General features: G+C 53.3%; 1 protein-coding gene across 4 annotated transcripts; it reads left to right on the plus strand.

Moving 5' to 3' along the window:
• The first annotated feature begins 42 nt into the window (after nt 1-42).
• Nucleotides 43-26,436, plus strand: TOP3A (DNA topoisomerase III alpha). 4 transcript variants are annotated; one of them, XR_003438081.1, is made up of 21 exons: nt 43-306; nt 7,392-7,451; nt 8,336-8,409; nt 9,339-9,414; nt 10,151-10,259; nt 11,380-11,523; nt 11,636-11,806; nt 12,025-12,125; nt 13,731-13,805; nt 15,046-15,128; nt 16,065-16,272; nt 17,568-17,773; nt 17,897-18,026; nt 19,020-19,101; nt 20,370-20,483; nt 20,579-20,744; nt 21,408-21,551; nt 22,205-22,327; nt 23,186-23,874; nt 24,898-25,987; nt 26,259-26,436. XR_003438081.1 is itself a non-coding variant. In XM_027131230.1 (20 exons), exons 1-20 carry the CDS (start codon nt 127-129, stop codon nt 25,074-25,076), a joined length of 3,114 nt encoding a protein of 1,037 aa, XP_026987031.1. In that variant the 5' UTR covers nt 43-126; the 3' UTR covers nt 25,077-26,436. The 4 variants fall into 4 exon arrangements, 3 of the variants coding, with proteins under 3 accessions (XP_026987031.1, XP_026987032.1, XP_026987033.1); XM_027131230.1 differs by having other exon boundaries at nt 24,898-26,436; XM_027131232.1 differs by lacking the exon at nt 43-306 and adding an exon at nt 5,191-5,380 and having other exon boundaries at nt 24,898-26,436.
• The last annotated feature ends 380 nt before the right edge of the window (nt 26,437-26,816 follow it).

A 26,816-nucleotide genomic window follows, 5' to 3' on the forward strand; every position in this document is an offset into this window, starting at 1 on the left:
GGGCTGTGCCCCTCACGCCGACGGAAGCGGCGGGAAGGCGGGCGGAAGCGGGCTGCGCAAGGGACTGCGGGTTAGCGGGAGGCTCCGGGTGCCTGGGGTGGCACTGCAGATTCGCGGGACCTGGGAATGATCTTCCCTGTCGTCCGCCGCGCGCTCACCTGGCTGCCGCGGCCTGGGAGCCGGGCGCTGACCCTCGCCGACATGGAGGTGGCCCTGCGAGGCGTGCGGAAGATCCTCTGCGTGGCCGAGAAGAACGACGCGGCCAAGGGCATCGCGGACCTGTTGTCCGGAGGCCGCATGCGGCGGGTGAGGAGACCGCTGGGCGGGCGGAACGGGGACGAGCGGCCGCTGCTCCCACTGGGGGTCCTAGCCGTTGGGCCGGGGCCTCCGGGTGCCTCTTGCGACCGACGGGCGTTTAGAAACGGAGTTAACGTGTTTCTCGTTTGCTTGGAGACCTTGGGTCCGCCTTGCACGGCGGCGGATGCCAAGCGGGCCTGAGACTCGGAACCGCAGGCCACACTCCCCTGACTTGCTTTCGAGCCTGCGGGGTACCCCGCTGCACGCCCGGCCCTACAGTCTAGGTGCATCCGACAGGGCGACCCGCCCGAGCCCCTGTTCCGTTGCTACTAACGAATTCCGAGAGTCAGGCGAGTTGGGGATCAGGTGTGTTCTGAACACGGAAGGCCCAAAGGAGAGGAACGGTGAGAAAGGGTCTGGGAAGGAGGTGACACGAGGCCTCAAGAGCTGTCAGGACACTCTCAATTACAAAAGTGGATCCTGAAACGGTTTTCTGGAGATTTCCCAGAGCATGGGTGGACGTTCCCTGCTCTTTTTTCTTTCACATCACAGGGTCCTCAGGTCTCTGCTTCCCGTGGTGGATGGTGGGAACAGGAGCCGAAGTTGTGCGGGTGCTAGCTGACAGCGTCACCTCTTTTCCGGAGCTGAGTGTCCTGGTGACCAGCCCCAGGCTGTGCCCATTTCTAGGGCTCCAGGCTGCTTGAGACGGGCCCGTCTACACAGAGCTAACTTGTGTATCCTTCGGGCTCTGTTTGAGTATCTCTTTTTCAGGGAAGCTTTTCCTCACATCCCTCTCCCCCAGCTGGGTCAGGGTGCTGTGTGATAAGCTCACCCTGTCCTACTTGGAAGGCATCTCCCAGTTACAGTTCGATAATGTGCTGTTGATGCTGTATCCCTGGTACCTAACACGTGTCTGGAATACAGGAGGCCCTCAATCCATATTTGTTGGATGAACATTTGAGCTCAGTCTTGAAAGTTTTAGCAGACACTGGAAACGCCATGTTCAAAGAACAACCCAGTGGCTTGAAACAGCTTGGCAAGTTCAAAAGCTGGGAGTTGGCATGGTAGGGGAAGGAGCCAGTGGGCACGGCAAGCATGGCAGTTGAAGGCACACTGTGAGAGGAGTAGAGAGCCACGTGTTTTACACGTGAGTGTCAACTTTTTTTTTGAAGATGTTGGGGGTAGGAGTTTATTAATTTATTTTTGCTGTGTTGGGTCTTGGTTTCAGTGCGAGGGCTTTCTCTACTTGTGGCAAGCGGGGGCCGCTCTTCATCGCAGTGTGCGGGCCTCTCACTATCGCGGCCTCTCTTGTTGCAGAGCACAGGCTCCAGACGCGCAGGCTCAGTAGTTGTGGCTCACGGGCCTAGTTGCTCCACGGCATGTGGGATCTTCCTGGACCAGGGCTCGAACCCGTGTCCCCTGCATTAGCAGGCAGATTCTCAACCACTGCACCACCAGGGAAGCCCCTCAACTGTTTTGAAGTATACAGTTCGGCAGCGTTTAGTACTTTCCCAATGTTGTGCATCCGTCACCTCTGTTTAGTTCCAGTTTTTATCACACCAGGAGGAAACCCCGTAGCCATGAAGTAGTCACTCCTCATTCCCCACTTCTCCAAGCCGCTGGCAGTCACTAAGCTGCTTTGTGTCCTCAAAGATTTGTGTCTGTTCTGGATATTTCACACAAAAAGATTAATACAATACGTGGCCTTTTGTGTCAGGCTTCTTTCACTTAGCATTTTTGAGATCCGTTCATGTTGTAGTATGTTAGTACTACATTCCATTTTACGGCTGAATAATATCCTATCATATAGATAGATCACGTTTGGTTTATCTTTTCTTCAGTTGGTGAGCATTTGGACTGGTTCCACCTTTTGGCTCTTGTGAATAGAGCTACTATAGACGTTCATGTACAAGTTTTTACTTGAATACCTGTTTTTAGTTCTTTGGTGTAAATGCCTAGGAGTGGAATTGCTGGGTCATAAGTTAACTCTATGTTTAACTTTTTGAGGAAATGCCAAACTGTTTTCCACAGTGGCTGAAACATTTTACATTCTTACCATCAGTGTTCCAGTTTCTCCACATTCTGTCAACACTTGTTCTTTTTCTTTTCTTTTTTTAATTATCACTGTCCTGGTGGGTGTGAAATATCTTGTTGTGGTTTCAATTTGCGTTTCCCAAATGACCGATGATGTTGAGCCTCTTTTCATGTGCTTGTTGGCCATTGTGTCTCCTTCTTTGGAGAAATGTCTATTCATGTCTTTTGCCCATTTTTGAATTGTCTTTTTGTAGTTGAGCTATGAGAGTTCTTTTTTTTTTTTTTGTGGTACGCGGGCTCCTCACCCCTGCGGCCTTTCCCGTTGCGGAGCACAGGCTCTAGACGCGCAGGCCCAGCGGCCATGGCCCACGGGCGCAGCCACTTCACGGCATGTGGGATCCTCTGGGACCGGGGCACAAACCCGCGTCCCCTGCATCGGCAGGCGGACTCTCAACCACTGCGCCACCAGGGAAGCCCGAGAGTTCTTTATATATTCAGGATACTAGGTCCTTGTTAGATATGTGATTTGCAGATGTTCTCATTCTGTGGATTGTCTTCTCCCTTTATTGATAGTGTTCTCAGATGCACCTAAGTTTTGAATGTTAATGAAGTCCAGTTTATCTGTTTTTCCTTGTTTTGTTGATTATACTTTCACTGTTATATCTAAGAAGCCATTGCCAAACTGAAGGTCATGAAGATTTGCCCCTGTGTTTTCTTCTAAGAGTTTAAACTGTTATATTTGGGTCATTGATCCATTTTGAGTTAATTTTTCTATGTGGTATAAAGTAAAAATCCAGCTTCATCCTTTTACATATGAATAGCCAGTTTTTCTCAGCACTGTTTGTTTCCCATAGAATGGCCTTGGCATCCTTGTCAAAAAACAGTTGACCATAGATATTTGGGTTTATTTCTGTACTGTCAGTTCTGTCCCATTCTTCTGTATGTCTTTGCTTATGCCAGTACTACACTGTTTAGATTTCCTGTAGCTTGGTAGTAAGTTGTGAAATTGAGCAGTGGCAGTCCTCCTACTTTGTTCTTCTCTTTCAAAATTTTTTGGCTACTTGGGGCCCCTTGCAATTCCATATGAATTTCCTGTCTTAATATTAAGTCTTCCAATCTATGAACACAGATTGTCTTTCCATTTATTTATGTCTTTAATTTTTCAATGTATTTTATTGAAGTATAGTTGACTTACAATGTGTGTTAATCTATATTGTACAGCAGAGTGACGCAGTTATAGATGTATGTACATTCTCTTTCATATTCTTTTCTGTTATGGTTTATCACAGGATGTTGAATATAGTTCCCTGTGCTATACGGTAGGACCTTGTTGTTTATCCATCCTATATAAAATAGTTTGCTAATTCCAAACTCCCAGTCCATCCCTCCCCCACCGCCCTTCCTCTTGGCAACCACAAATCTGTTTTCTGTGTCTGTGAGTCTGTTTCTGTTTCATAGATAAGTTCATTTGTGTCATGTTTTTGGTTCCACATATAAATGATATCATATGGTATTTCTCTTTCTCTTTCTGACTTACTTCGCTTAGTATGATAACCTCTAGGTCCATCCGTGTAGCTACAGATGGCATGATTTCATTCTTTCTATGGCTGAGTATGTCTTCTTTAATTTCCTTCAACAGTGTGTTACAGTTTTCATTGTGCTCTTGGATGCTGTTATAAATGGAATTGTTTAATTTGCTGTTCAGGTTGTTCGTTACTGTTGGGTTTTGTGTGTTGATCTTGGATCCTGCGACTTTGCTGACTTTGTTTATTAGCACTAATAGTTTCATTGTGGCTTCTTTAGGATGTTATCTATAAGATCATGTTGACTGTGAATAGACAGTTTTACTTCTTCCTTTCTGACTTGAATGTCTTTTCTTTCTTTTTCTTGCCCAAGTGCTCTGGTTAAAACTTGTAGTAATCTTGGATAGCAATGGCGAAAATAGACATTCTGTTTTGTTCCTGATTTTAGTGGAAAAGCTTTCAGCATTGAGTGTGATGTTAGCTGTGGGTTTTTTGTAAATGCCACACTTCACTTTATGGTGAAGGCTGTTGAATTTTTTTTTTTTTTTTTTTTTTTTTTTGCGGTAGGCGGGCCTCTCACTGTTGTGGCCTCTCCCTTCCGGAGCACAGGCTCTGGATGTGCAGGCTCAGCGGCCATGGCTCACGGGCCCAGCCACTCCATGGTATGTGCGATCTTCCCGGACCGGGGCACGAACCCATGTCCCCTGCATCGGCAGGCAGACTCTCAACAACTGCACCACCAGGGAAGCCCAAGGCTGTTGAATTTTTATCAAATGCTTTTTCTGCATCAGTTGAGATGAGCAGTGTAGGTTTTAAGTGGATCATACTTGTGTTTTATAAAGTCATTGTGGCCACAGAGAACTTGAAGAAAGGAAGGCTAGAGTCTGGGAGGCAGCTGTTGGGGTTCTCCATGTGGGGGGCAAGAGGCCTGAACCCTAGGGACCCAGGAGCACTGGGTGGGAGCAGAGGGAACGGAGAGGAAGGGAATGATGAAAGCAGTCAGGATGTAAAAGGTAAAAGTTCACCGTGCTTTCACACGTTTTGGTCCTTCTTCCTGAAATGACATTTTCCCTCTTTTCTCCTGATGAACTCTTCACCTTTTAAAATAAAAAATAAAGGACAACTTAAATGAACCTATTTTGTGAACTCTTTCCTCAGCGTCCTCGCCATCCATTTCCTTCTCTGTTTCCGGATGCGTTCGCATCACTCTTTTTTTTTTTTTTTTTTTTTTTTTTTTGCAGTACGCGGGCCTCTCACTGTTGTGGCCTCTCCCTTTGCGGAGCAGAGGCTCCGGACACGCAGGCTCAGCGGCCATGGCTCACGGGCCCAGCCGCTCCGCGGCATGTGGGATCTTCCCGGACCGGGGCACGAACCCGCGTCCCCTGCATCGGCAGGCAACCTCTCAACCACTGCGCCACCAGGGAAGCCCTTCTCATCACTCTTGATGCTGGCCATCATCACGGGTCGAGTTCTCTTGCTGCTCATCCCTCTCTCCCATGGCGTGTCGCTCCCTAAGACAGTGACGGGTCTGTTCATTTATTTATCCCTCACACAGGGCTTGCCTCGAATGAAGCAATCCCTGCCTTTAAGGGACTTAAATTCTGTGGAGGAGCTAAGACATCTGCACGCAGAGCTCAGAATCAGATGATAGTCGTTGCAGCTTTGTAATAGCAAAGAATGGAAGTAACGAGGACTGGTCATGGCAGCGGGTAGCAAAATAAGTTGTACTTTCTTGTGATAGATAGTTAGACACCTGTTATGGAAAAGACTTTCAAACATATACACAAATATGTATACATTTGAGAGAAATTCACCAAAATATTGGCGCAAGATAGAATCTCTCTCTTCTTTCTTTAAAAGTAGTGCTCAAACGCTAGTAACTACTTCAGATAGTTGAGCGAATACAAATGTGTATCAAGTAAACCAGCCCCACTGTCCACAGTGACCACTGTTAGTAACTTATAGATCTTTGAGGGCTTTATATTCAGGAGGAGAAATCTTAAAAAAGAATCCAGTAGATTCAGTGGCAGCAATGTGATCAGTCCCTACAGAGCACTTAGAGAAGATGGGACTGCTCTGGGGTTTGGGGGAGTTTGTTTTTTTTCCTTTAGTTTTAATGGCGTGGATGGCGCTGCAAAGAGATCCCAGAAGCCACATTCTTGGTCTGTCTACTAGGTTTTCTTCTTTCGCTAGGCTCCAAAACTCTGCTGTAATTTGGGAGCAACCCATTCCCCTGAGCACCTCACCCAAGTGGTGGAATCATACGTAATTGAGTACTGTCCTCAGCTGGGAACTGCGGGGAGGCAAGTTGGAAATGCCAGGAAAAACATTTTACTTCCTCAGGACCATCCATTGGTGGAGGAGGCTGCCTGGGAGAGCCCTGGCCCCGGGTCGCACACATGCTGTTGGACAGGTCATCCACTAGGAGAGGATTAGAACAGTGGTTTCCAGACTGTTCCCGGGAGACCCAGGAGACCACGGACGTGCACCTCAGGAGCCACCTGGGGCCGGACTGGGGCTAGGCTATTAGCAGAGCTCAGCCTTGTTGCAGCCAGAATACTTGGACCTTGTTACATATCAGGGTCCATGTAAGAGCTTGTCTGGGAAGCTTCAGTGCTTTCTTAAAAAGAGGTAGAAACCCCAGAGATGCAACGATTTCTTTTCTCTGGTACTAAAAGGGCTTAACTAGCAACTGGAGTTTGTAGAGGGGAGTTTCCTTTCTTGGCAACACTAGACGAGTGAACTCTTAAGATAAATTCCGTCTTTAAATTTGCCATTGTGCCTCGAAAAGAGCCTCATTCAGTGTTTGACACAGAAGAATTGTGTGAGGATGTTCTCGACACGATCCTTCTTGGCGCTTGGAGGTTCCCCCAGTCCCACTCTGCCTGTGTCTTGTCTTCTGTGCAGCGTTGGTGTGAAACTCACATGCATAGCTACTTTTAACACCTTTGTAGAAGGTGGGATCTTCTCTGAGACGGTTTCGTTCACACATAAGTGCAGCTGAGGAGGAGCTGTGTGGGCTGGTTCCCAGGCCTGACTGCGGCTCATAGCGTTACTGGATTTCAGAGCCAGAGGGACCTCACAGGTAACTTTACTCAGAATAAATTGAGGTTCAGAAGGTGAAAACTTGCCTGTGGACACCAGTTTATTGGCGCAATTGTATGGCCAGGAAGTAGAGAGGTGTGTGTGGAGAACGGACAAAACCGTCAAGAGACACGTGTCCTAATCCTCTCTCTGGAGTAACAGTCATGTGATCCTGGACAAGTCCATTCTCAGCTCTAGAAAGATGTTAAGTGGTGTTAGCTGATCTCAGGTCACCTTGCAGCATGAAAGCTCTGTGGACTTGAGCAAGTACATGCTTGTAACTGAGTTCGGAGGGGCCCCTTCACAAATGGTCTTAGTGATTTCACCTTGTTTTAATCTATAGGAGGTACTGTTGCATTTTTAATATTCCCACTTATCAGGGATTTGCTTGATCTTTATGTGAGGAATCATTTGTCTTTTTTGTAATTTATAGATTTTCTTTTTGTTTTGTAGAGAGAAGGACTTTCCAGATTCAACAAGATCTATGAATTTGATTATCGTCTGCGTGGCCAGGTAGGTGCTGTAATACTTCTATGCTGTGGTTGAAGGATGCTTTCAGATCCATGCGCCATTCTGGTGTACATTCTTTGGGTTTTTAGTTTTGGCTAAAAAGAGCAGCTGTTTATGACAAGCCCTCTCTGAATTGCTTGTATTTTAGAATTATTTAATCAAGGAGAATTAGCCTGGCCTTTGTAGAATATGTTACTGTCTTTTAAGAAAAACTATTGTTATGACCTAAAGATCACTGGTGACAGGTGATCGTTGGAAGCCTCTTTTTTATAAAATATGGTCCCAATCTTAACTCTTTATAACAAAAAAGAAGCTAATATACAATAGTTTAAATTTAAAAGGCATCACGGTACCAGAATTAGAATGATGATTGTATCGCTATAGTTTTGGCTTTGAAGAGGTATGTTTGTTTGTTTCTTCCCAGTCACCTGGTTTTGGGGTGTGTGTGTTTTAATAGACTTCTTTTTAGAGCAGTTGTAGCTTCACAGCAGAATTGAGAGGAAGGAAATGCAGAGATTTCCCACATACTCCCTGCCCCGACGCATGCACAGCTGCATGTCATCATCAGCCCCCACCAGATGGCACATTCATTACAACTGATGGACCTACACGACACCACTGTCACCCAGAGCCCACATTTGACATTGGGGTTCACTCCAATCGTGTGCATTCTGTGGGTTTGGATGACGTGTACCTATTATTATAATATCATACAGAGCATTTTCACTGCCCTAAAAATCCTCTGTGCTCTGCCTGTTCATCCTCCCTTCCCCCCACCCCCTGATGACTATTTTCTTTTCCCTTTGATAGAAGGTCCCCTCTTCTATTTGAATGATTTGGGAAAATCTAATTGCTAAAAGACTAACTTGAATTTTGTTATCATTCAGAACGTCACCATGATAATGACTTCAGTCTCGGGACACTTGCTGGCTCATGATTTCCAGATGCAGTTTCGCAAGTGGTCAGTACGACTCCGGGGGCGGGGGGGAGCGTTCTGATTATGACAGTAAGTTGTGAAATATCACAGGCAGTGTGAGGCATGTCGGTGTTACTTTGTTACTTACAGCAGTAGGATGACTGAATCCACTGGGCTGCTGTAACAAAATACACACACTGGGTGGCTTATGAAGGACAGAAATGTGTTTCTTCCAGTTATGGAGGTAGGAGGTCGGAGTGCCTGCATGGTCCCTCGAGGGCCTTTTCCAGGCTGTGGCCTGCTGACCTCTCACTGTGTCCTCACATAGTGGAGGGTCTAGGGAGCCGGCCGGGGTCTCTTATAAGACCGCGAGTCCCCTTCATGAAGGCCCACACTTACGACCTGATCACCGGCCAAAGGCCCCACCTTCTGACACCGTCACATTGGTGTCGGGATTCCAGCATGTGAATTTGCAGGGAACACAAACCATAGATACCGTAGCAGTGACCTAGGATTAACTGGTTCGCTGTGACTTTTTACCATATGCTTAGAATAAACAGCCACTTTCAGGTGCGTTCCCCGAAAACACTCAGACCTTTTTTTTTTTGGCCATGCTGCACGGCTTGGGGGGTCTTAGTTCCCCGACCAGCCAAGGATTGAATCCAGGCGCCGCAGTGGAAGCACCGAGTCCTAACCACAGGACCTCCAGGGAACTCCCTGCCCAGACCCTTTGCATGCAGGCATTGGATTGCAGTCACCCTATCGCAGATGCGTACGAAAGTTCCAGAATTTCTTCTTAGCTCCTGTTAATCGTCACGGGGAGTGCGTTGCCCAGAGGGTAACGCCTTGCCTGTAATCCTCTGGCGTTCCACAGGGGACTCTGTCTGGTTGGGATGCACCCATGAGGGCACTGGGGCAACCTTCTCCCATTGTGTGCTGAGCTAGGATTTCGTGTGTTTTCATTTCTTTTCCAGGCAGAGCTGCAATCCTCTTGTCCTCTTTGAAGCAGAAATTGAAAAGTACTGCCCAGAGAATTTTTTAGACATCAAGGTAGGATCTTTTGGAAGACATATTGAACAACCACCACCTAATGAAACCAAGTGGTTTCTGTATTTTGACTGCACTAAAATTGAAGGATAGGTTTTCCACTAAACTAAGTACCACGATTTAAAAAAATTATTCCCGCCCGTTACATAAATGAGGCCGTTTCAGCTAAGCGGCTGAGGGACCGAGTGAGCCTTTTTACGAGGAACGGCTGCTTGACTAAACCCTGGGAGTGAGTGTGGTTGCGTCATCAGTGTCAGCTCCCCTCCCGCCCCCTGTCGGAGGGAAGAGACTGCGATCTGCAAGAGGCCATCTGGCGCTGAGCTGCGGTGTCTCGGGCAGTTAGGGCGCCTGTCCTTGGTTCACTGCTGACTAGGAGCGCTTTTTGGGATGAAGCTCGATTAGGGGGTGATTTTTTTTTTTTTAATTGAGGACATGATCAGAACCCCTAGAGCTGTTGGTATGTTAGAGCCGAGTTTCAGGGCTCGTCAAGATGGTGTCGTCGTAATAAACCCCTGTCTTCTAGAAGCTCATGGGTGGGTGGGTGGGTCTAAGGTGGGGGGCAGTACTAGTGGCCTTGCCAGCCTTACCACGCACGGCGGGGACAGTTTTCTCCGTGTCTCCTCACCAAGCTGGCGTTCTCCAAGAACCTCATTAATGCTGGGGCAGATCCAGTGCAGAGCTGTCGTGCGATCCTCTGCAGATCACGCTCTCACCACTCTTTCCCCACTGGGCGCTTCAGAAAACTCTGGAGCGAGAGGCTCGGCAGTGCCAGGTGCTGGTGATCTGGACCGACTGCGACAGAGAAGGTGAAAACATCGGGTTTGAGATCATCCACGTGTGCAAGGCTGGTGAGTGTCTGCTCTGGAGCCGCGGCAGGGGTGGCACCCTGTCCTGAGTCCCTCTGCCCGGCTCACTGGCTGTAGTCCAGGGCTTGTTGTGTGTTTGGTTCCAGTTGATTGCCAGATCCTTGAGAGCAGGGACTTGATATTCTGCTTTTAAAAATTAAATATTCACGGGCTTCCCTGGTGGCACAGTAGTTAAGGATCCGCCTGCCAACGCAGGGGAGACAGGTTCGAGCCCTGGTCCTGGAAGATCCCACATGCCGCAGAGCAGGTAAGCCCGTGCACCACAACTACTGAGCCTGTGCTCTAGAGCCCGCGAGCCACAACTACTGAGCCCGTGTGCCGCAACTACTGAAACCCACGTGCCCTAGAGCCCGTGCTCCACAACAAGAGAAGCCACCGTAACGAGAAGCTGCATCACAACGAGGAGTAGCCCCTGCTCGCCGAAACTAGAGAAAGCCCGTGCGCAGCAACGAAGACCCAACACAGCCAAAATTAATTAATTAATTAATTAAAAACTTAAATATTCACAAAGAATGTATACACTGTATGTAAAGTACAAAGAATAGTTCTAGAATGTTCTTTCTGGTTTTGTTTTTTAATTGTCTATATTCCTTGTACAATGCCTGAACATTAATAACTGTTGAAGTGAGCTTAATGATTTCAGGTAACTTAGAGGAAGTGACAAGCAGGCCATTCTCGGGCTTCAGAGAGTGGGGGGCTGCTCTCCTCCCTAAATGCTCTTGTGTTTCAAACTATACCGACTCCTAGGATTAAACATATTCAGTATTCACTCTCAGGGACAGGGTGCATGTCCTGTGTTATATCCATAACAGGACATGAACTTCCCCCAGGACCTTTTAATTAACATCTCCCTTTTCCCTAAAGGCCCAGGAGAGCACGAGATTGACACCTAGAAAGGCTCACGGAGAGGGTTTAGCTAATGGCTGAGATGCACTCGCTCCTGTTTCTGACACCTCTCAGCCTGGTTACAGTGAGGCTTCCCTCTTAGACAGCATGTCTCTGATTTAACTGAACCAGTCAAACTGGCTGCCTCGCAGCTTCATGAACTGGTTTACCCTCCGTTCACGGGGGACCTGCCCCGGTGCCCTTGTCTGTTCCGCAGTGAAGCCCAGCCTGCAGGTGCTGCGAGCCCGTTTCTCCGAGATCACCGCCCGCGCTGTCCAGGCGGCCTGTGAAAACCTGATGGAGCCCGACCGCAGAGTGAGCGACGCCGTGGACGTGAGACAGGAGCTGGACCTGCGGATCGGTGAGGGGTGGGGTGGTGGGCAGGGGGCAGGGCTCGGGCTCAGACGGTGGCAGCTGGCTGTGACCTTGCAGTGCACGGCCTCTCCTTCCTTCCCTCCGTCCTCTCTCCTCAGGGGCTGCCTTCACCAGGTTCCAGACCCTGCGGCTGCAGAAGATCTTCCCTGAGGTGTTGGCGGAGCAGCTGATCAGTTATGGCAGCTGCCAGTTCCCCACCCTGGGGTTCGTGGTGGAGAGGTTCAAAGCCATTCAGGCATTTGTGCCAGAAACCTTCCACAGAATCAGAGGTGAGGCCGCTCAGGGTGCAGAAGCTGAGGGCACGTGGGGAGTCCTGGGTGCTAATTCAGGCTGTGGTTTGCATCTCGCTGCCCTTGACGCCCTCGGCACTGTGTTCAGGACCCACCTCAAGTGTCCGAGGTGGTCTCCTCTGTCTCGTGGCTCTTGGCTTTCACCGTGATGGACCTTGTCCTCTCCGGGTCACGGCCTTCCTGTGTGCCCCCCACAGTGACTCACGACCACAGGGATGGCGCAGTGGAGTTCAGCTGGAAAAGGCATCGGCTTTTCAACCACACGGCTTGTCTCGTCCTCTATCAGCTGTGCATGGAGGTGAGAAGGGCTCTGAAGGTGATGATCTCGGAAGACCATCCTGTGATTTCCCAGGCCGCTCCCTCTCTGCCCCATTTCCCACCAGACTGTAGCTTTCAGTCTGCATCCAGGACATCACTTTCTGGGTGCCAGTAAGACTAGAACCCCATGAAAACAGCACTAGAAATGTGGAAGGAAAGACCTGTAGAACTTTTAGGTGAAACCAGAAATGCTAAGAAACACATAGTTAAAATCCCTCGTGAAGCAGTACACTGACACCAGAGACTGATAAGGACCAGCTGGGCCAGTCCAAACCCGAATCCTAGAGCTGGGTGGAGCTAGATGGCGTCTGCCCAGCGCCTTCCACTGGTCAGATGATGAAATCCAGAGACGTGAAAGGCACAGATGAGTGAATGTCATACAGTGATAACGACAGGACAGGAAAGTAGGGTAAAGGAAAGGAGAAGGGCCAGGGGCGGGGAGGGACTGCTCTAGGGCTGGGACTCGAGAAAGGCATCCCATGGTGACCGCCGAGTGAAGGTGGGAGTGGTCAGCAGCGATGGCCGTGGGAGGATCGAGACCTGCTCAGGCCGCAGGCCAGTCAGCCTCTGGTCCACCCTCAGACGTCCGCTCTGTGGTGCTGCTTCCCGTCGCTCAGCACACAATGGCCTGTGTTAAGCCAGGGGCTGCACGCGGTGGTACCTGAATAAAACTCAGAGGCCTCTAGGTTTAGTGAGTCAGGGATGCCTCTTGGCTCTGGCCCCCGGCAGGTTTAGTACTGACTTGGTATCGGGGAGTAATAACTTGCGCACCTGCTACAGGCCAGACGCGCTGTATGTTATGTGTTATTTGTTCAGTCCTGGTGGTGCCTCTGGGGGTGGTAATGCCAACCCATGCCACAGGCGGGGAAGCTGGAGAAAGTTGAGTAACTGTGCAGACACACTCGAGCTAGTGGGGCCCGAGCTCGGACAGCTCCTGCAGACCACGCTGCCTCTCGGGTCGCCCCACCTGTCCGCTGCTCTCCCCTTTGGCCCTCAAGGTTACACAGTCTGCACGTTTGTCTGTTGAATAAAAAGACTTGCCCGTTTTCTGCTTTACCAGGATGTGGTGCAGGGAAACATGGCAGGTGGGGTGCTTGGAGCTCCTTGTCCAAGAGCACCTGGTCCGCAGTCTATTTGCAGAGAGAAATTTGAGTTTTGATTTGTAAATATCCTCACGAACAAATCACTTAAGCTGAGTTCTTTATCCTTTTGCATTCCCTTAAAAATGTGAGGTTGGTCTTAAGATTAGAGTTCTCCAGTTTGTATTATGTAACGTCTCCTATTTCCAGCTCTGTATTGTCGTGAATTTAAAAAAAAAAACAAAACAGTAGCACCGTGCATGCGTAGACAGGAAACTAAGGAGATGCCGAGGCTCTGGAGTGGACGCCTTGGGGCTTGTGAACTTGCCCCTCAGAGCCTTACTTTGAGTGAGAAGCAGGCGCTGGTGTCCAGCACACTGTGGGCTGCAAGCTCACGTCTTGAGGTGGGGAGCAGGGCCACTGTGGGCAGTGCCGGGGGCGGCCAAGGAAAGCTGGGAGGATGCTCCAGCAGGTTTAAGTGGCCTCTGCTTTTCCTGGCTTTCTAGGATCCCAGGGCGACCGTGGTGGAGGTCAGGTCCAAGGCAAAAAGCAAGTGGAGGCCTCAAGCTTTGGACACTGTGGTATGTTCTCGGGGTCTGTGCCAGCCCTGAGGAGCTCCGACTTCTGTGGCTGGGGTGGGGCTTCTGCTGCGGAGGGTGGGGCCCAGTGGCCGGAAGCACCTCTTCCCAGTGCCGCACAGGAATGCTCTTAGAAGTAGAAGCCCCAGAGCGCAGGCCTGCCTGACCTCTTACATCAGCTAGTAAACGCGATATAACTGCTCTATGTGGGGTTTTGGAAACAAGGAATAGAAATCACCCATCACCTCTCCGTCTTTAGGTAATTGCTGATGTAATTTTGGTGTCTTCCTTTATTTTCGGTGTCCTTATTTTTTACAGCATTACTGGAATAGTTAGTGTTTTCCACCCAAACATTTTCTTTAATGTTTTTGCATAATGCATGTAAACATCATGTTAAATATCTACTTTATTAGCCTACCCTAGAACAGGGCTTCTGAGATCTTTTAGATCCCAAGAAGAACCACCCAACGGGACACAAGTCTGAATAAACCACATTAGGGTGTCCCTTCCCAGTCACCACTCTGTAGGAAAGTTCAGGGTGTAATTACTGTCAGGGTTGCCTCTGAAGGTTGGACATGCAGAACGTGCAGGGACTGGTGGGCAGTGCACCCTTTATTGCGGGGTGGGCGTGTGTGTGTGTGTGTGTGTGTGTGTGTGTGTGTGTGTGTGCGTGCGTGTGCACGCGCGTGGTGAGGGACGATGGGAGGGGGTTACGGATTGATTGTGTACTGTAGGCATGAGTGTTTCATCCCTCACTGGTTAATACGCTTTCACGTGTAGCCAGCAGCATTGTCGGAGGGTCGCCAAGGGGAAGGGACATCTGGTGGTCCCCCACGAGGCTTGGAAGAATGGCGTTCATCACCCAGGGGATGTCCCCGGGGTTCAGATGGTGTCCCCAAAGTGCGGGTCTCAGACTGCTGGCATTAGAATCGATACTTTAGACGCTTGTTAAAAGCGCAGATTCCCAGCCTCTGTGCTGGCCCTCCTCTCTGAGAATCCCTAGTGCTCAGGCCCAGGAGCCTGCTCGCATCCCAGGTGGTTCTGGCTTCTGCACATTGGAGTCTGGGAACCCCTGGGCTGGGGCCTGGCTCTGCCCAGCAGTCCCGGAAACCTTTCCGCAGCACAGCCTTTCACGCAGACATGTGAGAGCAGCTGGAGGGACGCCAGGAAGTTCTGAAGAGGAGGCGTGTGGGCGTTTGGGGGCCTGTGACTCACGCACTGTGCCTGTCCACACATCTTACAGGAGCTTGAGAAGCTGGCTTCTCGAAAGTTGAGGATAAATGCTAAAGAAACCATGAGGATTGCTGAAAAGCTCTACACTCAAGGGTAAATATTCGCCCACATCTGGGAAGAGACTTTGATGCACCTTTATCAGGGTGAAATACTTTAGAAATAGAGCTTATGAGGAAACCAGACTGTCTAGATACCACCCGGCTCTCAAGTAGAGGAATTTTGACTTTGATTTCTCTTTTCTGATGGAAAAGGCATTTCAAAGTCACTCAAATCCTAAAATAACACTCCACAGAGTAAACTCAAATCCCACTCTCGAGCTCTCAGCAGGCGGGGCGCCGGGGCCCTGGCAGGGGCGGGTGGCACCTTTAGGACTCGTGTGCCTGCTGTAAACCATCCTGCCTTGGGGGTCGTGAGCACCCAGTGCCATCCAGGGACAGTGTGGCCACACTGAGCCATGTGGCAGCCACTCGCCGTAAGTGGCTGTCGAGCACGTGAAATTTGGGTTGTCCAAACTGGGACGTGCTGAGAGTGTAAACATAATGCGTTTTGAAGGCTCGTGTGAGAAAAGGATGTAAATTGTCCCAGCAATGTTTAAGTGGCTAATGGAATGTTTAAAATTGCACACAGGGTCCACCTTGTAGTTCAGGGGCAGCATCGTTCTTTCTCTTCTTTAAGATGAGCCACGGAGCATGGGCCGCCCGGGTCAGGACCGCAGGGCTTGTCCTGGGATCATTCTGTCCACCCATGCTGGGGAGGTGGGGAAGTGCCCCAAGTGCCCCGGGGGCAGGAGGGCTGGGCTGGAGCAGGTGTGCCCTTGCATCTGTCCCCGACCTCCGGGAGTGACCCAGCAGGACGCCTGTTGCTTCTCACCCACTGCGGGGGTCACGTCTCAGGGCTTTCCCCAGCGTGGGTAACGTAGTTGCCTGGATCAGACGGGCTGTTGCAGGTGTCACCAGTGTTCTTGAGTTGATTTAGTCGTTTATAGACCAATTCAGCAATTTCTTGTTGTGTTTGTTTGGCTTTGTTTAGGTACATCAGCTATCCCCGAACTGAAACAAACATTTTCCCCAAAGACTTAGACCTGACGGCGCTGGTGGAGGAACAGACCCACGATCCACGCTGGGGGCCCTTTGCCCAGAGCATTCTAGAGCGGGGCGGCCCCACTCCACGCAACGGGAACAAGTCTGACCAAGCTCACCCTCCCATCCACCCCACCAAGTACACGGACAGCCTGCAGGTTGGTTTCCCTGGCTCTGCTGCCGCAGAACCCGCAGGGAGGTCAGGGGTCAGGGCTGGGGTTTGAATCTACTCTGCGGGCTCTGTCTTCCGGAGCTAAATGGGTTCGAAATTTCCATCTCAGAAAAGAGGTCATGTCAACATCCTCCTCCCACAGTCTGCCTGGCTTCCCGAGAGACCCCCATGGGGGCTCTGCTCCATCTAGCCCTCCCCTGCACTCCGTCCCCTCCCTCTGCTGCTGCCCTGACCCTCACCACAAACCAGGTGGCCCCTTCCCTGAGCCCGTGCTCGGCCCCCACCCTTCTCCTCCCAAGACTGGGCCGGTTTCCGTCACCTTCCCGAAACTTCACCGCCACCCTCCGGCCGCACTCCAGGCTGGGGGCTTTCTCACCCAGCGCCTGGAGCCTGTAACACGGGCCGGCCGTGCTCTCAGCCAGGCACACGCTCCAGGGGCCACGGCTGCTGAGGCCTGCTTGGCGGCTGCAGGCTTACTGTTTTGTTCTTCCTTTAATAACACACGTTCTTTCTGATTCTGAAAGCCGTACATGTTTATTTTAGAGAATTCACAAAATAAAAAAGATTATAAGGAAGTAAAAAATTGCCTGTAACCTCACCATTTCCTGAGAACCACGTTTTTATCCTTTGTGTGTATATAATTCTTACAACTAAATTATAACCTTAAACAGCTTTGTAAACTAATGTTTTCTGTTTTATATCATGAATATTTCCCCACAGGCTAAAATATTTTAACGTATGGTATATGATGATTGCATAGAGGTACTGTATTTTGCTAGATCTGTTTTTAAAGGATGATCTACTGCAGTTAACGTTTGCATAATAGATATTTATGTGGATGTCACATTTCCTTTGAAGACATTCTCAGAAGGAGAACTTTCGGATATCAGTATGATCGTCTTACAGGCTTCTGATAGAGGGGCTTCACTATGTCCTTGTTCCCGAAAGGGTGGAGGATGACCACGAGCCCTGTGACAGGCCTGAGGCTGCCGGTGCATCTTCAGTCTGTGTGTCCTACACACACTGGGCCTCTTGGAAACTGGGTGCTTTCGCTTTGGTTTCTGCTCAGACTGGGTTTACATCAGAGGAGTTGCTTTCCAGTCTTGATGGCAAGGGGACTCCACTTGTGAAGTTTATTGGCCTAAACCCACAAGCAGCGAGGGATCTGCCTACACTGCACTTGGGCACGGGGCTGCAGGAGCTGCGCTCTGGTGTGTGGAGCTTTGGGCTGGAAGCTAGCACCAGCCAGACTGAACTGCTCGCAGCGTCTAGAGGGACTAGGGCTCCTCTTCTCCCCACAGGGGGACGAGCAGCGACTGTACGAGCTCATCGTCCGCCACTTCCTGGCCTGCTGCTCCCAGGATGCCCAGGGCCAGGAGACCACCGTGGAGATTGACATCACACAGGAGCGCTTCGTGGCCCACGGCCTCGTCATCCTGGCCCGAAACTATCTGGACGTGTATCCCTACGATCGCTGGAGTGAAAAGGTGACACAGCGGGTAGGGGGGACCGTCGTGCTCCCGGCCCCCGCACCACGTGACAGAACAGAGCGTGGTCTGTGCCTGGGCGCCAGGCAGGGGTCTGACCACCACATCTGCTGCCCTATGTAGACCCTCCCTGTCTACAGTCGAGGCTCCTGCTTTCAGCCCAGCACCGTGGAGATGGTGGACGGGGAGACCAGTCCACCCCAGCTGCTCACTGAGGCCGACCTTATCGCCCTCATGGAGAAGCACGGCATCGGTAAGTAGCTTGTCATCATGGTAACCAGCGGCTCTTGCCCTCTCATGGGTGTGGGGCCCAGTTCTCCTCTGATCTTCACGACAGGTCTAATGAGGGGGCTGTGTTCTCCTCCCCACTTTGTAGCTAAAGGGAAGCTTAAGAGCAGTTAAGAACTTGTCTCAGGTCACAAAGTGTGTGAGCTGTGAACACCTGGGTCCAGATAAGTCTGCAGTCGGTGCCCTTAACCACTGCCCTGCACCACCCGCATAGGGACATAGTGTTTCCCATTACTTGGGAGTCTCACCTGGGGCACACTGACTGGTATTTTTGGCCCACACAGGAATTTGTTGTTTTTGTTGTATTCTTAACAAGGTGCTAACATTTAAACTGCCAGGATTCACGTAAACACTCTTTTGAAGCATCAGGAGGTCTGGCAGCCTCGAGTGGTGGCCGTTTTCTGTCGCTCACACTTGGCTTCGCTCACCTGCTTGGCACGTGCTGGGCCCTTCAGAATCTGAGTCTGCCACCCGCCCTTTGCCATGGGTGGCCGTTTGCTCAGCTTCTGTTAAAGCATTTCCCATAATTGTTTAAGAATCAGAAGTTGGATTAAAAAAAAAAACTGGGCCAGAACTGTTTTTCCCAAGAAGTCCCGTGGCCCAAGTTTTGCAGGTGGGTCCCTTGTGACTGATCTGCTTCCCCCCTCAGTTTTCACCACTGCTCTGCAATCTCAAGGACTACCTCTGGCAGCTGAGTCCAGAAGGGCCAGCACCACAGGGCAGGGGGCGCATGTGGAGGGGCGGCCCCCAGGCACAGCCGCCTCACTGCAGAGTGAGTTTTGTGCCCCTGCCTGGAGCCCACTGGCCATCACTGTGCTACCCAGAAAGCCTGTGGGTTTAGGTACAAGTAGAGGTAGTTCACCCACCATAATTTGTTTATAAAAACTTTGGTCCACAAGAGCTGACCTTGGTCTAGACCCTGGGGACACAGTAATGAGGCCTGGTCCTTCCCTTCAAGGGCTCATCCAGCAGGAGAAACAAACCCAACCAAAACATTAGATGCATCGGGAGAGGTTCTGCAGGGACCTCAGAACCTCGTGGTGAGAACTCGCGCTGAATGAAGGCAGGGCCTGAGGAAGGACGCGGGGACCAGCAGGCACATGCTGTGGGGGGAGGTTCTGGAAGGCAAGGCCGGAAAGATGATTTGAGCCCGACTCTGCGGGGCCTGGACACCGGGCTCAGGGGTCGGATGTGCCCGAGGTCAGCAGAGAGCCGCCTGAGATTTCTAAGAAAGGAGCTCACAGACCTACACTGAAGCAGTGGTAACAGCTTTATTGAGACATAATTCACACACCGTCCACTCTACTGAGCTCAGAGGTACAGTCCAGTGTTCAGTAGATTCATGGAATTGTGCAGCCATGGCCACAGTCCACTTCAGAGCATTTTTGTCACCTCAGAAGCCCCATGCCCGTTAGCTGTCCCCCTCCCCTGCAGCCCCCCAGCCCTCATCTTTCTGCCTCAGTGGATGTGCCTGTCCTAGACATTTCTTATCAATGAACGACATAGTGTGTGGCCTTCTGCACCTGGCGTCCCACGTTGCCTGCTCTGCGGGCTCGTCCAGGTAGCGTCTCAGTGCTTCACTCCTTTTCACCACCAAACCTCTTCCGTCGTGTGGATGGACCACATTTCGTTTGTCCATTCATCAACTTGTGGACATTTGGGTTGTTTCTAGTTTTTTGTTACTGTGCATAGTGCTGCTATGAATATTTGTGTAGAGGTTCTTGTGTGGACATGATTTCAGTTCTCTTGGGACATCCCTGTTGCAGAATTGAGGGGTCACATGGTGACTCTGTGTTTAACACTATGAGGAGCCTCCAGACTTTTCCACGGCGGCTGCACCATCTTACAATCCATGCAAGAGTCGGGGGTTTCACCAACATTTGCCGCTCTCTGTATTTTGGGTTGTACCTGTCCCAGTAAGAGTGAAGTGGTATTTCTTTGTGGTTTTGATGTGCATTTCGTTGGTGGCAGAGCTACATTTCAGAAGATCCCCTTGGTTGTGGCATAAAGAGTGGGCTGGGTGAAGGAAGAGACCAGCAGCCAGGAGACCAGGGACGTTGTAATGATGTGGACGAGTGATGTGGGCCCTGACATGTGGCGGGGGGCAGGGGGGCTTACAGAAGGGATTTCCAAGCTGGGCTTGACAGCTGGAGTGTGTGGACGTGGGGGAGAGGAGGCTGCTGTTGTGGTTTCCACGTGGCCGGCTCTGAGTGGAGGTGTGTCACCTGCAACAGGAAGTCCAGGCAGAGGAGGGGGGCTGCGCGGGGTTGGGGCGTGGGTTAGTCTGAGTGACAAGGGTGGCCTGCAGGTACCGACGCGACACACGCGGAGCACATCGAGACCATCAAGGCCCGAATGTACGTCGGGCTCACGCCAGACAAGCGCTTTCTCCCCGGGCACCTGGGCATGGGGCTTGTGGAAGGTGAGGAGCCGGGGACTCGAGCTTGGGCAGAGGGCGGGGTGTCATTGAAGCCCCGTGGGTGTGTCCGAGCCACACGATGCTGCCCTTGTTCACAGGCTATGACTCCATGGGCTACGAGATGTCCAAGCCTGACCTGCGGGCCGAGCTGGAGGCTGACCTGAAGCTCATCTGCGAGGGGAAGAAGGACAAGCTCGTGGTCCTGCAGCAGCAGGTGCAGAAGTACAAGCAGGTCTTCATCGAAGCCATGGCCAAAGCCCAGAGGTGAGTACGGGCCTGCTCTCCTGTGCAAGCCCGCTCAGCCCCGGTGACGGCGTGCCCCAGATGCCGCTGTTCCCGCCAGGCAGCTCACCCTCGCCGGTGGCCATGGCCCCTCCAGGCTTTCCTCCCGGGTTTGGCTGGTTCCTGCTGCAGAGCCTTGCCAGTCTGGAGACCGTAACCAGAAAGACCTGGTCCAGTTTCTCTGGGCTGTTGGCTTTGGAAACGCCCTTTCCATCCTGTCCTGAGTTAGCAGGCAGCACAGCCTCGTGGGTGGGTTCACCGGGTGCTGGTGTGCACCCCGCTGTTCTCTAGGGCACTGGGAGGTGGCTGTAATAAGTAGCATGTGTGTATTCTGTTAGAAGTAACACGTTTCCTAACCCCGTACCAACTTTGAAAAGAAATGCATGCGCTGGTTTAAACTTGATGCCAGACCCACACTCGGGTGTGTGTGCAGCCGGGCCGTCTTGTTTGCTTGCTGTGGGGCTAGTGGCGAGGCAGAAGCGCCTGCCTGCGGCTGGATCCCTCCTGGGAGCCGCGGGTTGGAGGAGCCGGCCGCTTGGCCAGCACGGCGCCCTGTTCCCGGTGCTCCACCTCAGGCCTCTGGCTGACTGGCCGGCTCCCCGGGTCGTGCGTGCTCACGCGGTAAATGCTCTGCTGGTTCTTCAGGTTGGACGAGGCCTTGTCGCAGTACTTTGGGGCAGGGGTGGAGCTGGCCCAGCAAGAAGCCATCTTCCCAGCTGTGCCAGAGCCCGTCAGGAAGTGCCCACAGTGCGGCAAGGACATGGTCCTCAAGACCAGGAAGAGCGGCGGGTCAGTGCCCAGCTGTGCCTTCCCGGCCCCGCCCCCCGCCCCGCCCCACCCCACCCCTGCAGCCCAGCACCAGAGGCTGTGCAGGGCCCATCCTTTTGTTCCCACGTTGCTATTTAGATGCAGGCCTGCTTCACCAGCCCCTGGACTGGGCGTTGGGGCTGGAATGGTGGCCCTGGGGGTGTGAGGCCCTGTGGGAATGGGCGGGTGGGGGGCTGGTGAGGGCGGGGCTTGTCCCCTGGGGATGGATGGCGCTCGCCCTGTGTGTGGACGGCGATGCGGACCCCACTGGTTGCTGACCCACTGAGCCCGTTTTCCTCCTCACAAAGCTGCAGGGAGGGGGAGGATCGGATTCTCTGCAGCATGTGCAGCCTGGGCAGGTGTCCAGGCCGCCGGAGGCCTAGGCGGGCTCAGGGAGCACCCAGGGGCCAGCGGGGCCCTGCCGTGGTCTGGGCGCTGGCAGCGGCTTGGCTGTTTTTAAGCAGGAAGAGGCGTCAGCAGTACGACTGTGGGGATTTCAGGGACGTAAATGCAGGCTGGTTTTCCTGTCACTCAGTGTCAGTGACCACCGTGTCTTCCAGAACCATGAGTGTCCCATGTCATCAGCTGGAGCTGTCTCCGGCAGCTCTTGCGTGACCCCGGCCCTCACTCCCCAGGTTCTACCTCAGCTGCACGGGGTTCCCGGAATGTCGCTCGGCCGTGTGGTTCCCGGACAGTGTGCTGGAGGCCAGCAGGGACGGGAGCGTGTGTCCAGTGTGTCAGCCACACCCCGTTTACAGGTGAGCTGGGGGCTGAGGCACCTGCAGGATGGGCACAGGGTGCCATCCCTGGGGGCCCTCATTCCTTGGCACCTCCTGGAGGAGCCCAACCTTTCCCCGCCTCTCCTACCGTGGGCTGACGCGGAGGCTGAGGAAGGTGGTCTCCTCCAGAAAGCCCCAGGCCCGCGCCTAGGGCTGGTCCCCAGACCTTTGGTCATGGGACCCCTTCAACTCTCAGAAATCACGGAGGAACCCAGAGAGCTTCTGTTGTGAGTTAATATTTATAACGATTCTACCACGTTTTCAGCTAAAGTGGAGGCATCGTTTAAAATGTTTATTAACGTGTTTGTAACAAATGCATTCTAACATAAGTGAACATGTTTTTAGAATAAAATGTACTTATTTTCAAAAAAGAAAAAAACGAGAGGAAGATTGCATTGTTTTCCATTTTTGCCAATTTAACGGTCTGGCTTAACAGGAGACGGTAGGATTCTCAGCTCTCCATCTGCAGTCAGTCTGCTGAGTTTACTGTGCGTTTCGGAGCTTCTGGAAAACCCTAATGCATGCACACAGGAGAATGAGAGCAAAGCCCGCGTGCGTCCTAGTGTCGCTACCAAGTAGTGTACCGTCACATTGAGAGGCCCTGGACCACGCTGAACTGGGGCACAGGGAGGTGCACCTTCCAGAGGCTCCTGGGTTCTGGCGGGTGATGGGCCTTAGAGCTCATCTCCCTCCTGCTCTGCGCTCCTGTGCGACCGCAGGGGCCGGGCTGTCTGCGCCTTGCGTGGCTTTCCTAGGTGGGGTGGGCACAGCCCTGTGTGGACCAAGAAGACTCGCACCCGGTAGTTAACGTGTTTTCTCATCTTCTGGCCTCACTAGGTTGAAGTTCAAGTTTAAGCGAGGCAGCCTTCCCCCAACCATGCCACTGGAATTTGTCGGCTGCGTTGGTGGCTGTGACGAGACCCTGAGGGAGATCTTGGACCTCAGGTTTTCACGGGGGCCCACCCGAGCTGGCCAGCCGGTCAGCCAGCCCTCCGGCCACCTGCAGGCCAGCCAGCCCCTGGACAGAATGGGCAGCAGCCAGCACGGCCACCCCCAGCCTCCTGCCATCAGGCCCTCGAATGCTCTGGCCAGGACTGCACCCCTGCCCGCCGCCGAGGGCGAAGGCAACTCGGTGACCTGCAACTGTGGCCGGGAGGCCCTGCTGCTCACCGTCCGGAAGGAGGGGCCCAACCAGGGCCGCCAGTTCTACAAGTGCAGCGGTGGCGGCTGCAGCTTCTTCCTCTGGGCCGACAGCGGCCACCCAGAAGCAGGGGGGCCTCCCTCCGAGGTGCCCAGACCCCCGGGCGGCTCACTGGGACGCCCGCCGGGCTCAGGGAAGCCCCTGGGCGGGCCCGGAAGCCCCGGCGATGGTGGCGGCGGCGCACGCTGCCTGTGCAGCCAGCCCGCTGTCACGCGCACTGTGCAGAAGGACGGGCCCAACAAGGGGCGCCAGTTCCACACGTGCGCCAAGCCCCGGGAGCAGCAGTGCGGCTTCTTCCAGTGGGTGGACGAGAACGTGGCCCCAGGTGAGGGGGCACACGGGGCCTGCCCGAGGAGGGCAGGGGTGGTGGGGTGGGGGCACGGGTTGCCTTGCTCCTCCTCCCCGCTCAGTCACGCCTCCTGCAAGGTCACGGGCAGCTTGCTGTGTGCCAGGCACCACGCCGTTGTATCTGTGTGTCTTCTCTCACCTTCATCGGGTGGCGGTTGTGATTGTGACTCACAGGAGAGGAGGGCGAGGCCCAGACGGGTGGCGGGACCTGTCGGGGTCACACAGCGACACGGCCCAGGCCTGGCTCCTGGGTCCGCCTGCTCCCGTAGCCCTGCGCTCCTCCCGCCTTTGTAAACCTGGAGGGCTCTGTATTGGAGCCTCATCCTGTAAGACGGAGGCCCTGGCCCTGATACCTGGTTCCTGCCCTGGGTTACACAGCTTGGGTTGGCGCCCCACGGATGGGTGTGGGGAGGACCGCTGCTGGACGCTGGGTCAAGGTGAATGACGCACCTGAAGGCACCTGGCCCCTCCAGGACACGCGGAAGCCTGGTCACGCGTGAGGGAGCCCGGCGGGAGCTTTCTCTTGGGGCCCACCTGTGTGACCTTGAACCACTTGGTGCGGCTTCTCAGCCTGTTTCCTCTGTAAGATGGGCACCTGCCCACCCTTCTAGGGTCTGTGTTAGCCTGAAACTGTGACTCTAGCACACGTGCGGCAGGTCTGCACACACAGGGAGAACCCAGAGGCTTGGGGCAGGCGGAGGCTTGGAGACGCTAGTGCCGTGCGGGATGTTGTCCTTCGGCGCTCACGGCAGACACACAAGGGCTCCCGGTGGGCGGAGGTGGTGTCTGGTCTCTGGGCTGCCTGGTCATTTGTCCTGGGTGATGGGGTGGCCAGTACTGTGAGGCTCTTGGAGGACTGGAAGGGCCCAGAGCTCGGGCTCTGCACGCGCTCAGGGGGCTGCTTGCTTGGTCCCTGCTTCTGCGTGTAGGTGACACGGGTCCCCTACCAGGGCTGGGGCTCTGCCGTCCACACTCGTTTCTCCCCTCGCTCTCCCCGCAGGGACCTTTGGAGGCCCCCCCTGGGCAGGAGCCAGAGGAGGAAGCCGGGAGCCGGAGGCCAGAAGCAAAAGGGCCCGGGCTGGTTCCTCGGACGCCGGGTCCGCGGCCAAGAAACCCCGGAAGTGCAGCCTTTGCCACCAGCCTGGACACACCCGTCCCTTCTGTCCTCAGAACAGATGAGGGCAGGGTAGGGCCAAGGGGGCCACTGCCTCCACCTGCTGCTTTTGTCTCGGGAAACAAGCCGTTTCTCCAGGGCCAGGTGGCCCTGCGCTGCCAGGGCGGCTTTGAGGAAAGTGGCTGCTCTTGGAGTGTGACCTGTGTTCTAAGGAGTCCGGGTCCAGACCGCTCTCTCAAGAAGGCCACGCCTGGTGGACAGCGGCCCTGTGTCTGGGGCTCAGGAACGGCCATGGCCACAGCTGAGACGCCATGGAGGCTGCCCCCTGCGATCCACAGGGGCCATGCTGTCGGCGCCCTAGCGGGAATCAGCCCAGCCCTTGAGGGGCCTCCCTCCACAGACGTCCTGAGAACGGGTAGGACGGCAGGGATCCCCTGTTCAGAAGTTGTGTCTACAGAAGGGTTATCCCTCTTTATCTCGAAGCTGCTGTGGCCAGGACGCCCCACAGCTCATGTGCCTCAATAAAGGATTCTACCCCTTGACCCTGGTGGGTGATGGTGTAGCGTCTGGTGAGAGTTGGCAGGAGTGACGGGCACTTGCAGGACCCCGGGCAGTGCCTGGGTCCTCTTGCCATCCTCTGGCCCCAGTGGCCTCCCCCGGCCGCACCGCTGTCCTCTGGGGCAGAGAAGAGCCGCCGGTGCAAGACTCCGACGCTTCCCGTCTCCACACCCTGCAGAGGTCTCTGTGCGCCTCGCCCGCCTCCCGAGAGCCTTGGGAGCCGAGCAGAAGCAGGTCGGCTTCGCTCCGTGGTTTAGACAGCGAGCTGGAGGACAGGCTGCCAGCGTCACCCTGCTAGTGGAGAAATGAACTGTCCTCAGGTCTTGGGACTCCCAGCCCCAAACCCTTCACTCAGACCAGTCCTTGTGCCCTGGCTGGGGGGCGGGATGCCCGCAGTTGCGCCTGGAGCATCCGGACAGTGGGTGTGGGTCGGCCCCGCAGCCCAGTCTACTTTGTGGTTTTACGTGTGCCGGACATTTCACATAGACGGAACCGTGCGGCCCGTGGGCCGTGTGTCTGCTTTTCTCTGAGTGGCGTGTCTTCCAGGGTCGCCCCTGTGGTTGCGTGTCGGTGTTCTGTGCTTTTTTACAGCTGAACTAGTCCGCTGTGTGCATGGGCCCCGTTGTGAGCAGTGTGGCTGTAAACCTTCACGTACAAGCATTTGAACGCCTGTTCTATATTCTTTTCAGATCTACACCTAGGAGTGGAGTTGCTGGGTCGTGAAATTCTGTTTAATTTTTTGAAGAACAACAGCTGCACCATTTTACATTCTCACCAGCAATGTACGAGGCTTCCTATTTCTCCGCATCCTTGCTAGTGCTTATTTCCCTCTTTTTCTTTTTTTTTTTTATAAATTTGTTTATTTTATTTTTGGCTGCGTTGGGTCTTTGTTGTTGTGCGCGGGCTTTTTCTAGCTGTGGCGAGCGGGGGCTACTCTTTGTTGCGGTGCACGGGCTTCTCCTCGTGGTGGCTTCTCTTGTTGCGGAGCACGGACTCTAGGTGTGCGGGTTCCAGTAGTTGTAACTCGCGGGCTCCAGAGCGCAGGCTCAGTAGTTGTGGCGCACGGGCTTAGTTGCTCCGCGGCATGTGGGATCTTCCCAGACCAGGGCTCGAACCTGTGTCCCCTGCATTAGCAGGCAGATTCTCAACCACTGTGCCACCAGGGAAGCCCCCCCCTTTTTTTCTTTTAATTGTGGCCATCCTTGTGGGCCTGAGGTGGTGTCTCGTGGCTCTGACTTGCATCTTCC

Source organism: Aethalodelphis obliquidens, unplaced genomic scaffold (genome assembly GCF_003676395.1).
Source record: "Aethalodelphis obliquidens isolate GAN/ISIS:26980383/991018 unplaced genomic scaffold, ASM367639v1 scaffold38, whole genome shotgun sequence".
Lineage (NCBI taxonomy): Eukaryota > Metazoa > Chordata > Mammalia > Artiodactyla > Delphinidae > Aethalodelphis > Aethalodelphis obliquidens.

Coding starts and splice junctions, on each gene's coding strand:
- TOP3A (XM_027131230.1), top strand. CDS start 127: ATGATCTTCCCTGTCGTCCGCCGCGCGCTCACCTGGCTGCCGCGGCCT. Junction 12,126..13,730: donor TCTATCAGCTGTGCATGGAG/GTGAGAAGGGCT, acceptor CTGGCTTTCTAG/GATCCCAGGGCGACCGTGGT. Junction 21,552..22,204: donor AAGACCAGGAAGAGCGGCGG/GTCAGTGCCCAG, acceptor CTCACTCCCCAG/GTTCTACCTCAGCTGCACGG.